The sequence below is a fragment of the Crinia signifera genome, chromosome 4 (genome assembly GCF_055691185.1).
Source record: "Crinia signifera chromosome 4, ASM5569118v1, whole genome shotgun sequence".
Lineage (NCBI taxonomy): Eukaryota > Metazoa > Chordata > Amphibia > Anura > Myobatrachidae > Crinia > Crinia signifera.
The window spans coordinates 210547547-210562791 of record NC_139220.1 but is presented as its reverse complement, the minus strand read 5'-3'; the positions used below and the strand labels follow the sequence as shown (position 1 = coordinate 210562791).

Below are 15245 nucleotides of genomic sequence, written 5' to 3'. Positions count from 1 at the left end.
ATCCCTCTAAATATTATATATCAAAAGTAATCCGTGACTGGTTTAAAACATTTTGGTGGTTGTTGGTAAAGGAAAATGGAATGTTGTGTTACATGTGTCTCAAATATGGCTAGAGACCAGCCTCAAACAAGGAAGTGACTTGGGTGACTCTGCACAAAAGGCTTTGAAAAGAAAATGAATCGAGCATGAGCTAAGTAAGTTACACGCTGGTTCATTTTTCTGAAGAAACTGGGTTAAAAGGAATTGAGCAATCAATTTCACATATTTATTTGAAGTGATGCCTTTGGGGGGAGCTTTAAAAACAATGTATTGGTTCCCATATTACATTGTACAACTGCAAGGCAGTTTGTACATACTTAAAGCTTGATACTGGAAAGAAGGCAAATGACACTTTAGCGAGAATAATGCAGGTATTGCGTGACTTCTTTGCTCCACAAATGAGATGTGTAATACTTAACCCTTTGAGTGCCGAGTGAATTTGTCAAAATAGGTTTCAAAATTGCCAAGCAAACATTTGTATTTATCATAATAGCCTGTAATGTTTACCTTTTATATAGGGAATAATATCTTCTTTTTTTTTTTCTTTTTTTTTTTTTTATACAAATGTTTTTTTATTAGAATTCAGATAAACAAATGTGAGTGTCTCTGGCAATTTTAGTGGATATTTTGCGCATCTCTGAGATGTTGGCACTCAAAGAGTTAAACATTTGGCAGATGATTTCAGTGTACTGTGTGAAGAAACCACATCTCGGTTTTAATGTAGCTTATTATACACATCTTTTCATACAATAACACAAAGGGTGGTATTCAATTGTTTTTCACCAGCATTTCAGTTCGCTACCCCCGGGTGTGATGAGCTGAAATAAGCACAATATGTGCAAAAAAAATAGATACATTTATTATCACCCTGCGATCTCCTGTCATTTTACACAGAATATCGGGTGCTATATATGAATATCACCCTGAGGTGCCCATACATGTTACAATTTTTTTATACAATATCGCATCTCGGTTTTGCGGTGAGATGAGATCTAGTACAAAAAGTATGTGCAGCACTGATCTCATCGCAAAACCGATATGTAATGAGATGTGATATTGTATACAATATTGTATACAATAATTGTAACGTGTATGGGCGCCCTTACTGTTGTGTCTGTACACAGAAATTGTTTTGTGAATGATGCTTTTTAGGAACTATGGAGACTGAAAAAAAAAATCGGAATTTTTGTCTGTCTTTTCGTTCTGGCATCACACACAAACTGCTGGATTAAATTGGTGTTTAATTGGTTGTATAGTTTAGTGACCTAGAGAGAAACTGAGGTGTGTATATATAAGCTCATTGTGACATCAGGGAGAGGAGCATTAAAGGAAACTGCAGACTCTTTACACTAGGCGCTTGTTATTTCTGCTGGGAAATAGACGCCCACGTGGATAAACTCTAGTTACATCTATGTTTGTAAACTTAAAAAATAGATTACAGTTTGTTTTCTTTCAGCATGCAGTAATGCCAAAGCTGAAACTAACATAAGAATTGAAGAAATGGAGGGGGGTATTCAATCCGTGACAGTTTTTCCCAACAGACAGCACTATTTGCCGATTGTTGGTCGAGCTATTCATTCCAAGTACCGATTATTCCACTATTTAAAAAATCGGCAAGTCGGAAAACACGTGGATTGGCGTAATACTTTCTAATCAATGTGTTTTATCCAAATGTGTCAGTTTTCAGCTATTTTCCACAGATGCAAATTCTGCTCTAAACAGTCTAAACTGTATCAGCGGAATAGCCATCTGAAAACGGACTTATTGAGTAGGGGTGTCTAGAATTTTTGATTTAAAACTTAAAATGGTTAGTGACATTAGGAGCTGTACCCCACAATGCCTTTGTGGACGTAAGCGCGGCTCTATGCAACACTAACTCTGAGTTGGGCACTAAAGGTGCGAGTTTGGGTGCCGTTGCCAGCCATTACCTGATACAGCAACACACCCTTCACAGGGAAGTGGATTGACCCCTTGGTGGCTGTTGACATTGCCGGTCACGGAATGAAATGTGAACATACAATTAAATTGTTTAGCTTATAGTGCTTTCAGATGTGCTGTCTCATTTGTCTAATGTTTGGCAAAGGAACGATGTCAGTGTAACATACAAGGACCAAATCTTAGGCCGGGTACACACCTTAAAAACACGTTGGCAGACCTGCTGAACACACTTAACAATCGCTCAACTTATTGGTTGAGGAGCCAAGCTTTTGTGTTTGCACTGCCAACTCATCGGCAGTGCTTCACATATGCAAAATGTGTGTGTCTAGGACACACATGCACACATATTATTACACTATTAAGTTTCTTATATAGCACAGCATATTCCATTGCGCTTTACAATAGGAGACAGTGATAAAACAAACTGGATATTTACAGACAATCAAAGGTATGATAGACTACTACTATAGACTACTCATTTAAAAAATCTGCATCTTGCTGATGAATGCTCAGACCTTCAAATAAATTGTTCTTGTAAGACAAATATCAATGGTAATTATGTAGACAGTAACCATTCTGGAACAAGCATTTCCAACCTCGAACCTCAAGGTTTAGTAAGTGTAGGTTTTGGTGATGTCCAGGCTTCAGCAAAGATGATTAAATTAAAATAACTAAGGCATTAATTAAGTCACCTGTGCTTTTAAGCATGGATATCACCAAAACATGGACTGTTGTTGTGCCTGGGGAAACACTTTTGGGAATGCTTGATCTAGAAGCAAGATTTCCAAATATGCCAATCCTTTCCCTTTTTTTTTTTTTTTCAAAAGATTTTTATTGACCGATGACCGTACATCAATACACATTCCAGACACAAAGCCTGCTTAATTAACCTACAGAGTGGGTACAAATAAACATGTAGAGTTCTCTCCATTCAGTCTGTCAGGTAAAACATTTTTTCACAATATGCTGAAATATAACATAATTCTATCTTTGTCTAATATTTGGGTTGATCAAGGGTAAACCTAATCTTGATACCATTCGTATAAATATAGAAAATGATCGGCCCACTAATCTAAAAAGGGTTGCCCGTGGCTAGAATTTCCATGTTGTACCATTTAGTGAATTGTAAACATTTATGGAGTGCTTCCTTAATTGACTCTGATAAGGTATGAATAAATGGAAGCCATGTTTCAAAAAATGTTCAGTTAGTTTGTCTTTCTGGAGTGTGGGGTTGGTCCAGTCCATGGAAAATACATATGCTACTCTAGGGTGTAATAAAGCTCTCTCTCTTAACGGGCAGGCAGAGAGGTGATATGTTATGGAAAATAACTTTATAACCCTTAGATATAACGGCAACGGTGAAATGCTTGCACACCAACACAAACTTGTAAAAAATGTATGACAAATCTTTACTTGAAAAAAAAATAGCTTGATTACAAGTCTTTGCAAATGCAGACTTACACATGAAACATGAAATTGATTAGCTAATACTTAAACAATAATTCTAAATAAATTCAAAATGGAAACCTATCAAGGACAGTGATCAGCCATTAAACCTCTTTCATAGTTACCTCCAGCCCCCTGCTTGCCTTTTCTTCCTCAACTCTCTTTCTCTTCCTTCTCTCACTCTGATAATTAAACCTTAATCACATTAATTACTCATAAGATTTGAGTCTTATTGACAAGCTCTGCTTTCAATCAGGATGTCATAATTAACCCAACACCCAACTTCCTTGTTACTAGGCAAAGATTCAGTGGCCTTGGGGTCTACGCATGTGTGGCCCTGTTCCCATATTATTGATAAGTTTGTGGAGACTAGCTGTCTGTCCTCGCTCTCTGTACTGTCAACACCACATTCTTAAGCTTATAATATCAAAAACTATTTTCTATAAGAAATCACTTCTACAGCACTGTTTTAAATCTTCAGCCATTTTATAATGTTTTTATGCAAGTCATAGTTGACAAAATGGTTGCTGCTTCTAACAAACACATGCTGCTTAGCGCAAAGGGTAGGCCTCATACGCCGTGGCTAGTACCTTGTGCAACAAGCGAATGCCACCTGCAGAAATAAATAACCGTATTTGAGAAAACAGAGTGTAACAAAAGCATAGAATTATTGATGCGTTGTTTCTGTTTTACAAAAGGTAAGAGGGTCCTGCCTGAAAGCTTACAATTTATAGATGTTAAGCTCTTGTGAGCAGGGTTCTCTGTCCATTGTTTTCACTACGTAATTCTGTATTTGAGCACTGTATTTATGTAAAGTTTATTGTTTTCAATTGTTCATCTTAGTTCCTTTGTACAGGCTACAACACCCTTTTAAAACCTTGTAAAAGAAAGGCAATAAATGGGGAAGTTTATGCAAGTGGCTGCTTAATGTTCAGTGTTTACGGCTATAAACAATTACAGGATTCATATTCTACATTATAAAAAGCTGTAGCTATAAAGCCAGTGTCTCCCATAGCAACAGTCCATAAATCCACAGGGGGGGAGATATGTTACTCAGCACAGCTGCCTCCTAGTGGACGTACTAAGTAGTACTGGCCCATAAAGCACTTACATTTGTGAGACGCTGCAGATCTTCAATATATTGCTTAATAGTATTTTAAGTAATACATTTGGGTAAACATTTAGTGTAAACAATGGTTTATACATTGTAATATTCTGCTTATGCTAATCAGATTTTCACAGGCATGTTCTTACTAAATGCTGCATTGTTACAGTAAGATCTTACTCATTTTATGAGAACAAATTTGTGCTGTGATCAGATCTGAATAAGGGCCCTTGTCTGAAGCTCAAGTTGCATCTGTGTACCCTTGAACTCCCCCGGCAGCTCCCCGGGAGTCACTACATGCGATTAATTACTCATAAGATTTGAGTCTTCATTTTTTTCCATGTGATTTTTTTTCCATGTGATTTATTGGGGAGCTGCTGGGGGAGTTCAAGGGAAATCTGTGCTATTTTTTCCATGTGATTTATTGGGGAGCTGCTGGGGGAGTTCAAGGGAAATCTGATGCGATCTATTGCAGATGCTAAAAAGCAGCCACAATGTGCACCTGATTCCTGCGAACTAGATGAAAAATAGCCATACTGGAGCTAAATCACACTGCAGCCAGCTCATTAAAACAATTACTGCCAACAACCTATAGCACTTCAGTATAAATTCATGATGTAGACCTATTGAAAAAGTGTGGCTATATTGATTTCCTCTGTTGCCAGCCTTAGGTCATAGGATAGGGGAATAATTAAATGTACCCCTTTTGCTCTTGAGACTTTTTGTTAATTTATTAAGGGGGTACTCAATACTGGATGCTATTTCCGTTGTGCAGAAATAGAGCCGCCCATTTTCAATTCCGGCCAGAAGTGTCCGGGTCTCGACTGCTACGGATTCACCTCCAATCCTCAGCCGTTTCAGACTATCAACACCTGGTTTCACCGATGCAGGGACTTTCTGACTGTCAAATATATTCCGTTAGTTGGAAAAAATGAGCTGACAATTAAGAAGTTGTATGACATCTGACCGAAAAATGATGGAAATGGACGATATTTCCGCCTGACAGAAAAAGCGTCCAAGATTGAATAACCCCCTAAATATTTCACTGGTTTAGAGGGGTATGCAATCGCTGTCGTGCTCCCGCAGCCATCTCCCGACGGGGGAGATGGCTGCGGGGCCCTATTCAATGCTGTCTTCCCCGACAGCATTGAACAGGGTTTCTCCGCAGATCGAGCCCGACATCACAAGCTGTCGGGCTCGTTCTGCCGAGAAAAGCCGGAAATAGGCGAGCTCCTGGCCGGAGCTCGTCTATTTCCGTCCTTAACTCGCGGCCACGCTCCCTTCTCGCCGCACGGCGGCCGGGACATTGAATCCCGACCGCCGAGCTCCAGTCGAGCAAAGCGAGAACGGGACAGGGGCTCGGCTGCCGAGCCTATACAAGTGATTACAAATGTTGCAGTAAGAAATTTGGTGCCAAGACACTTGATATAGTTTATATTAATATGTCTACTGTGTTTAGTGCTAAGCCAATGCATAGCAGGGAAATATTCCATTAGACATGGTGTAGTCCTGAACTTGTGTGTAGTTCTAGATCAGGGGTGGGGAAATATAGGCGGCCGAGCGGATGATACTTCTGTAATAAAGGCGGGCGGGCGGCTGTAATATAGGCAGGCGGGCGGGCCGGACATATTGGGTGCGGGGGCCCTATCCGGCCCGCGGGACGGAGGTTCCCCACCCCTGTGTATCTAGATAGTCACCAGCAGTGCCATAACTATATATTTTTGTGCCCTGTGCCAGAAAGAGAATTGGTGCACTCCACCACCAGTTTCTTGGGAAAGAGGTGTGGTCACAGAATAGTACCAATTCACATTATACCGCATATTAGTGTCCATTGATCACTAAAAAACTCCTTTATTGTATTTCCAACTAAAAAAAATGTATTAACATTTTATTGTTTGTGGATTTACACATCAGCTTTCATTTTATTTTGTTTAGTGGTTTGAAGACAAGTTCCAACAGGTAGAATGCGAGGAGCAGCATCTACGTAAGCTTCACGCGGTGGTGGAGACTCTAGTGAACCACAGAAAAGGTAATTACTATTGTATTAGAAAAGTGATGTTGGGGTTAAGTTGCTGAGATGTTTCTAGAAATTCGAACATCAAATCAACTGTACCGTGAGTGCTGTTCCTATTTATTTCCACTGCTGGGATTACTGTACTCTATTGTTTATGCTCACTTCTCCCTTGTCACTGCTTCATACAACTACCCCTATGTGAGTCATCTATATTAGCGTAGTGCTGACCATTAGGCAGCACTCCGTTGTCTTTAATAAAGGAAACAGAAGCCTGTTGTCTTCAGCATTTTAAGAATTTATTTATCTCATCATCAGGATACATATGGCACTAAAACCCTATACACATAGAGCGATCTCTTCAAAACGATATTTTTTTAACATAATGTAAAAATGTATCAACAAGTAAGGGGCATATTCGATTAGCTGTGGTGGTTACTCCACATCTGGTTGACCGTTAATTACCGTGTGGCACAGGGAAAGGCTAGTACATTAATTAGCGTTATAACTGCGTCACAGACTAGCAATTAACTTGCAAATTGCCTGATGGTGCCTTTTTCCCCTCAAACTTTTCTGCACATTAATACACTGGTTATTTCTGACTAATAGAAGCTGGCCAGACTGATCTTTTACCACGTGATTAATTGAATATATCCCTAATTCCAATTTTCCTATATGGCGCTTCTTTTATAATAGGACTACAGCGCAGGCTGTTAATTCTGTTTATTCCTGCATGCAGAACTGGCTGTAAATACTGCCCAATTTGCCAAAAGTCTGGCCATGCTGGGGAGCTCGGAGGATAACACAGCACTTTCCCGAGCACTGTCCCAGCTAGCCGAGGTAGAAGAGAAGATAGAGCAACTGCACCAGGAACAGGCTAATAGTGACTTCTTCCTGCTAGCTGAGCTGCTGGCCGATTACATCCGCTTACTGTCTGCCGTCAGGGTGAGTGCACTTTACTGTCTTTTTAACTAAGTGTTCAGCACTTTCATGTCTAAAGTGGTCACCATTTTAATAGTTTAGTGAAGGTCCCTGGGGCAGTGTTCTGCAGAGCTGTCGTCATGTTCAGCGTGCACTTCCATGCTGTGCCATATTGCCCCTCTACATAGTGTTCACACTGGGTTATTTTACAGGTCACATAGGACAGAAAAAGTTGAAATGTAGTTTTCAATAAAGTTTTGTTCTCCTCACATGGCATGGTGTTTGCTCTTTGTACATTTCTCAAGTATCCAGCATGTATTTTATCTATCTTGACTATTTGTGCAGCTTAGAAATTTGCAAGCACTTTTTACCAATACAATGTATTCCTTTATGTGTACAATCTGTCCATTGTAGGGTGCATTTGACCACCGTATGAAGACTTGGCAGCGCTGGCAAGATGCACAGTCAACTTTACAGAAGAAAAGGGAGAACGAGGCACGGCTGTTGTGGGCCAACAAACCAGATAAATTACAACAGGCAAAGGAAGAAATTTCTGAGGTAAGCTCATCTATGGGAGAAAGGTGGGTGTGGTAGGAGCTTGCCAGCAGGCGGGATTCCTACGGTCATTAGACCGATGTTGAAATATGGAATGCCAGGACTCCCAACAAGGTGGCGAGCGATACGAAGCCTCCCTGCTTGTGTATAAACCTCTGGATGCCAGCTGTCTGTATTTTCGAAGTTCTGGCCCCAGTGTATGGCACTCGGGATACTGATGTCCATATTTTCAACGCTGGCATCCAGAACACGGGGATGTTGATCACATCCCCATTTCACAGTTCTCTGTGATTCCTGGTATAGTGCCCTATCCCTGTTCTGTCTTTATGAAGCCAAGTAAATACTAGGTCAGGCATGTTCAAACTATGGCCCTCCAGCTGTTTTCAAACTACAAGTCCCAGCATGCCTTGCCACAGTTTTGCTAATAGAGAATGTTAGAACTATGGCAAGGCATGCTGGGATCTGTAGTTTCACAACAGCCGGAGGGCCATAGTTTGTACATGCCTGCACTAGGTGCTACATGCTCCAATCTGAAGCAGCAGCTAACAAACCGGTGCGCTCCTATGCATAATGTGCAGTTTGTTGCTCATTGTGTACTTTCTTTTGATCTCTACAATGAGGTCAGGAATATTATAACGCGTGCAGGACACACTATGCCATTGCCGACCTCCCATTTAAATCATTGCAGGGACGTTTGAAGCCCTTTATTGCCTTCAAATACTCTTTTCTTCATACACGCTATCCAATTATTGGTTCAATCAGTCAATTATCATCCTATTAATTGGATAATGATACCCAACTTAAAGCAATAACTGTATTTATTGATGCATCGTATTATAGATCTCTCATATCTTTTTTTTTTTTTCCAATGGTTTCTGCCCCTCAGACTTCAGCTATTACAGAAGTCATGGTATAAATTGTGACTATAAGCAAGATATTATTGGAAGATGTGCGTTTTGCTAATATGCTTTGTTCAGGCACTTTATGTTCACGGTATAAAACAGAATTCTGCTGCAGTGCGTGTAAGTGGGTTACTGTAATGTGTCGTGTGACTAAGCTTTTGTCTTGTATTAGTGGGAATCCAGAGTCACACAGTACGAGAGGGAGTTTGAGAGGATTTCTATTACTGTCCGAAAGGAGGTCACAAGATTTGAGGTAAGGTCCTGTTAACAGCCAAGAGTTAACTGCATATTTTTCCGGTTTCAATTTTTTTTCTGTGCAGGGTAAACACTGGCTACTTTTGCATTTAGCATATAAATGTGAAACAGCTATATTTTTATCCTGCAACCTTGATGGCCACACCCCACCCAAATCTACCTTTGTCTGCATGTTATTTCCTCTGCATGCTATTGCCCAGGTACATGGTTACTTGCTTTAATTTTCTATACTTCCAAATCAGGAACCGGACACTTTTGGCTGCATTTAGCCACAATCATAGCTACTGTTCATTCTGGTAAATATTTATTTATTCATTTAACAGTTTCTTATATAGCGCACACATATTCCGCAGCGCTGTACAGAGAATAGTTCAACATTCACATCAGTCGCTGCCCCAGTCTATATTCCCTACCACATATACACGCACACACAGACATTCTAGGGTATGTCTGTTGGGAGCCAATTGGCCTACCAGTATATTTTTGGATTGTGGGAGGAAACCCATGCAAGTATGGGGAGAATATACAAACTCCAAACAGTTAGGCCCATGGTGGGAATGGAACCCATGACCTCAGTGCTGTGAGGCAGTAATGTTAACCATTACACCATCCATACTGCCCGAGGGTAAAGTAAGAACCAACTTCTGGGGCAATTGAAAATGTGCAGTTACTCAGTTTAACCTTGTAAAACGTCCATGTTTGCTTCTGATCTATAATAGATATTTTTTCTTACTAATACTAATGATTAATTTGTGAAAGTGACACATTCACACTTTACTAATGAAGACATTTGCAGAAGTGTTGCTATTATGGCTGACAGATGTATATTTCTGTTCCAGAAAGAGAAATCCAAGGATTTTAAGACTCACATAGTAAAATACCTGGAAACGCTCTTGAATGCACAACACAAAGTAAGTAGCTTATAGACTCATTGGGGCAAACTCAACTGTGTGCAAGGTAAGTATGAAAGCTGAAACCCCTGCATGGATGTTTCTTTTTTTACTGGTTACCAAGGGTGCATACCCATGGTAATCCAAAATTGGACATAAGGTCCACAAGGTTTTTTTTTGTGGGCAAAACCTCACACCCTATTGGAAACCCCTCTTATGGTCTCTGTCTTTAGCCTTATGGTCTAATAATATTATTTCACTCAAATGTGGATATGTAGAGGATATATTATATATACTACAGTATGTCACCCAACATGGAAATGTCAGCAACCCATTGCAAATGATCAGCAGTTATTATTATTATTATCGTTTATTTATATGGCGTCACAAGGGTTCCGCCACGCCTGACAATACATAGGTGAGCAAAAGAAAGTAGTGATATACAGTACAAATGCAAATTAGGACAAGTATGTGGTAAATAAAAGACAGCTTCAGCAGCGGACACTGATGCAATTATAATAGAGGCAGAGATATATTCTAAGAAAAGCTCATGAGGAGAGAGGGCCCTGCTCGTTAGAACTGAAATTCTAAAGGGAAGGGGCAGACAAACTGGGGTGACACATTTGGGATAGAAGCGAGCATAGAGATAGGGTTAGGATGAGAAATGGTTAGATTTAATGACGAAGTGGGTCTTGAAAGCCCGTTTAAAGTTTTGTAGGGAGGTGGCTAGTCTGATAGGGAGAGGTAGAGAATTCCAGAGATACGGTGCACAACGGTCAAAGTCCTGGAGTCGGGAAGGTGAGGAAGTAACCAGTTTGCAGGAGAGGCGAGGGCGGGTGGGAGTGTGAAGAGAGACAAGGTCAGATATGGAGGTGGGAGACGACTGGGTGATGGCTTTGTAAGTGAGTGTAAGGAACTTGAATTGTGTTCTGAAGGGAAAGGGGAGTCAAGGCAGGGCTTGTAAGAGGGGGGGGAGGTGGACATAGGCCCTTATTCTGGTTCACTCGCAAAGGGAAATTCCTTCTAAAATGGACATAACCATGTGCACTGCAGGGGGGCAGATATAACATGTGCAAAGAGATTTAGATTTGGGTGAGCTAATTTGTTTCTGTGCAGGGAAAATACTGACTGCTTTATTTTTTTCACCGCAATATAGATCTTACTTTGAAGTAAAACCCCACCCAAATCTAATTCAATTTGCACATGTTATATCTGCCCCAACTGCAGTGCTCATGGTTTTGTCGGAATTTGCCTTTGCAAGTTAACCAGAATAAAGGTTCATAGTACGTTTAGAGAGGAAGATCATTCCGGCAGCAGCATTGAGGATAGATTGGAGTGGAGAGAGGTGTTTTACAGGGAGGCCAGAAAATAGGAGGTTACAGTAATCCAATCTGGATATGACTAGTGAGTGAATGAGGGTCTTTGTAGCATCCTGGGTGAGATCGGGTCTGATCCTGGAAATATTTTTGAGGTGGAAACGATAGGACTGTGTGAGATGCTGAATGTGTGGTTTAAAGGAGAGAGAGGAATCAAGAGTAATGGCAAGGCAGTGTACTTGGTGGCTAGAGGAGATTGTTGTTCCATCAATAGAAAGTGAAATTGTGGGAGGGTGGGAAGGTGATCAGCTCAGTTAATGGTTATCGGTCTAGTGCAAGTAAAAGAACTAAATCATATCTCTGGCTGCTGTGGGTGAATGGACTTTGGCAGTTTTAAACCGTGTTTGTAAATTATTATTCCCACTGTGATAATGTGCGCTGGTCACTTTGGTTTTAGAAGTTGTATTTTGAGCCGTCAGCACAGAATAAGGGCATTTTAGGAAGCGTGTGATGAAAATAAACAGGAAAGGAAATCAAGTAAATTGGGAATATGCAAGGAGAAGTGATCAGGTGAATGTGAATTGGGTTAAGGGTGAAAGCAGGAATCCAAGTTGTACAGATCAGTGGAGGAAGTTTGGAGCTTCTTTTCTGCCCCTCTTTCTGGGGTAATGGAGTCATACATTAGGTCGACTGCTAAAGGTCAACGAGGCTTAGGTTGACCCAATTAAAAAGGTTGACAGGCCTAAGGCTGTCAGGGTTGGAAAGATCGACACAAGCATTAGGTCGACAATGGGAAGGTCAACATGAGTTTTTCTTGTTTTTGTACCGTATGTCGACATGCGTCGTATCCGAGAACTTGCTGCGCTCAGAACACTATTCTATTTAATGGAAAGCTTTGTTAAAAATGACAATAAAATCACACAATAATTTGGGAGCACTGTACATAAAGTGCAAAGTGGTTAATCCTAAATGGACAGGGACGAATAATTACCGGATCATAAGGAACTGGTGTTAAACTGTTCCATAGCATGTGTCGTGGTCCTGCAGTGGCAATTACACTGGACCTCCTTGCTTATAACTTTCAGCTGGATCAAATGCAACGTTCGCGGACCAGCAGAGGAATATGGGACTTGTAGTATTTATGCTAATTAGAGTCCAGCTGGAATGAGTAAACGGGTATATAAAGAGTTAAATTGCAGCAGTACACAGCAGTACACATTGAAAAAGTCCTCTGTATGAGGAAGAAACGCGTTGCATTTGATCCAACTGACAGTGGACAGAGAAGCCGGGACACGTTTAAGCAAGGAGGTCCAGTGTAATTGCCACTGCAGGACCACGACACATGCTTATATGGAACCGTTTAACACCAGTTCCTTATGATCCGGTAATTATTCGTCCCTGTTCATTTAAAGGATTGACCACTTTGCACTTTATGTATAGGGCTCCCAATTTATTGTGTTATTTTGTTGTCATTTTGTCATTTTTAATGAAGCTCACCATTAAATTGAAGTGAATGTGAAAATGTACTTCACCATTATATTGCATTTTATTCCTTTTTATGTGTCGACTGCATGGGAGAAATTCCAGCATACCATGAGCGCCTGATGGTTGTGTTCCATGTTTTGATTTTTGATATCCCTATTGGAGCATGCACTTGTGGTTTAATGGCCCTGTAAGAAATGAAATATAAGCCCTGTTCAGCTAATAAGCTGTCTATGGCTCCACACAAAGAAAACAAAAAACATGTGGTCACTGTGGCCTTGGTAAAATCATCTTGCTGTTCATGTGTCTTTATAGGATAACTTTGAGTGGTTTTGATCTCCCTGTTGCACTATTAATGTTGTGCTGTTATTATAACGTATTCATGCAAAACAATTACAGTTGAGGTAAAAAAAAAATTTAATTGTTCCAATGAGATTAAAAAAAAAATCATTTAACATTCCTCTCTGCATGAAGAATGCAAGACCATTTTAAGAGCACTTGAAGACTCTATAAACCTTGCTACAGATTTTCCAAAATGTATGCAAACTGCATTTGTGTTGCATGGTTTTATCTGATAACTGACTTTTCCTGTGTTCGGACACATGTAATGGTTAGCTGGTCATTATACTTGTCGTCTGGCTTTAGAAGTGCAATCCTGTTTAATACATTTTCATTTAACAAATGGGGTACTGAGAGAAAGAAGGGGGAGTTGATGATAAATGTAAGGGAGGGAGTATACAGGTATCTCCGGTAATGCTGAATATTTTAGATGTTACACCTCATTACACCTGCTGCAAATAATTTGTTTGCTCCCTGCTGCCCCCAGAACTGATGGAATGACTGTTTATGACAACTCATCCGAAACGTCTCATTATTCTATTTCCGACTCTTACAAGTCATGAATTGCCCTTAAATGCCTTTTTCCAATGTTTCCCTTTATAAGTGCACAAAGTAATGAACCCTTACTTGTTCCATAGTCCTGAGGGTACTAAGAAGAGAGAAAACAGACGGTCCTTTTTACTGTAGAATATAGCAATGTCATAATACAGATTACAACTGGTATTATGCTGATGTCACTTTCTGTTTCCTTGCATACACTGGTCTACTTTATTCAGACACACCTGCACCAAGGCAGGCGACGGAACAGAACACAAGCATGGTGCTGTTGGTACCAAAGTAATAGTGTACAAAGATTTCATAGCCTGGTCACCAAACATGTGCAAAATCTGACCCTTTCCTTTATCATTTCAGATGGCCAAGTGTTGGGAAGCATTTTTACCAGAAGCAAAGGTTATATCCTAACTGCCATGGAACAGAGTTACAGCCCGAACTATGCTTCTACTTTTCTCAGATTTTTTGTTTTATGAAAATATTATACCTCTTGCCTTGTTAGAGACCGTACTCAGTCTGATTCTGTTTTCCATCTACATGCCTTCAGTCTCTCTGATCTCCATCAGTGCTGATTCAGGTCTGCTATGCATTGCTGTGCAGTGCGTCGCCGGATCCTTAGCTCTCAATTGGTAAATGAAGATTACTGACAGGTGCCTCTGATATGGATTTGCTGCCTCCAGTTCCACTTACTGCCAGATCCACGCCAGAACATTATACATAAACACAGCCTGGTGCGAAGGGCAAAGGTTAACCCAAAAGGACAATTTTGTCCCAGCACTTAGATTATACTTGTTTCTGTTAACATTTCTTGTGTATATTTTTCATTTAACTTCCACATATATTTTCATATTAACTACAACTTGATAATTTAGGGCTTTTTGGGAGGGAAAAAAATCAAAAGTAAAAACAAAACAAAAAACATTTCAACTAGTGGGAATTTCCTAGGAGGGTTTATTAATATAAATATATAATGTATATTTTTTGGTTGAGACACAGAGAATGGAGCCTTTCTATTCTATAAGAACCACACAGTTATTCAATAAAATAATTAATATATTTCTGCATTTATTGTGTTCTTTATATGCGTGTGGATTCTAAATGATGACATGACCAATTTGCATGTTTTTGGGAGCAGAATTGGGGTTGAATGGAAATCTTGGTACTTGTGTATTATCACGGCGCCCATCGCATTGCATACCATAAGGCTTAATATGGTATACAATGAGATGAGATGCGATGGGACCCGATCTTATACAATTTAAAATTGTATATGGCATACGATGAGATGAGATGAGATACGATTTTAAATTGTATAAGCACACTAATGGTTGCTTTCAATGTTAATTGGCCCCCATATAAGATTTTTAATTGTATAAGCACCCTAATAGGTGCTTACAATGTTAAATGCACCCCCACTATCAACGCCAACCCGAAGCGTGGTGAGTGCAGCGAGCCCGCGAGGGGCGGCGGTACGCGTCCTCCGACGTTTTCATA

The 15245-nt window shown here is 40.2% G+C and overlaps 1 protein-coding gene across 1 annotated transcript in view; it reads left to right on the top strand.

The window, feature by feature from the left end:
• The window catches only part of SNX1 (sorting nexin 1), a 42157-nt gene extending 27350 nt beyond the window's left edge, over positions 1-14807 (top strand). The window contains exons 10-15 of the mRNA XM_083183699.1: positions 6464-6557; positions 7279-7484; positions 7875-8018; positions 9090-9170; positions 10012-10083; positions 14112-14807. Of these exons, the coding sequence (XP_083039825.1) occupies positions 6464-6557; positions 7279-7484; positions 7875-8018; positions 9090-9170; positions 10012-10083; positions 14112-14162 (648 nt within the window). The 3' untranslated portion in view covers positions 14163-14807. The remainder of the gene's footprint in view (positions 1-6463; positions 6558-7278; positions 7485-7874; positions 8019-9089; positions 9171-10011; positions 10084-14111) is intronic.
• The last annotated feature ends 438 nt before the right edge of the window (positions 14808-15245 follow it).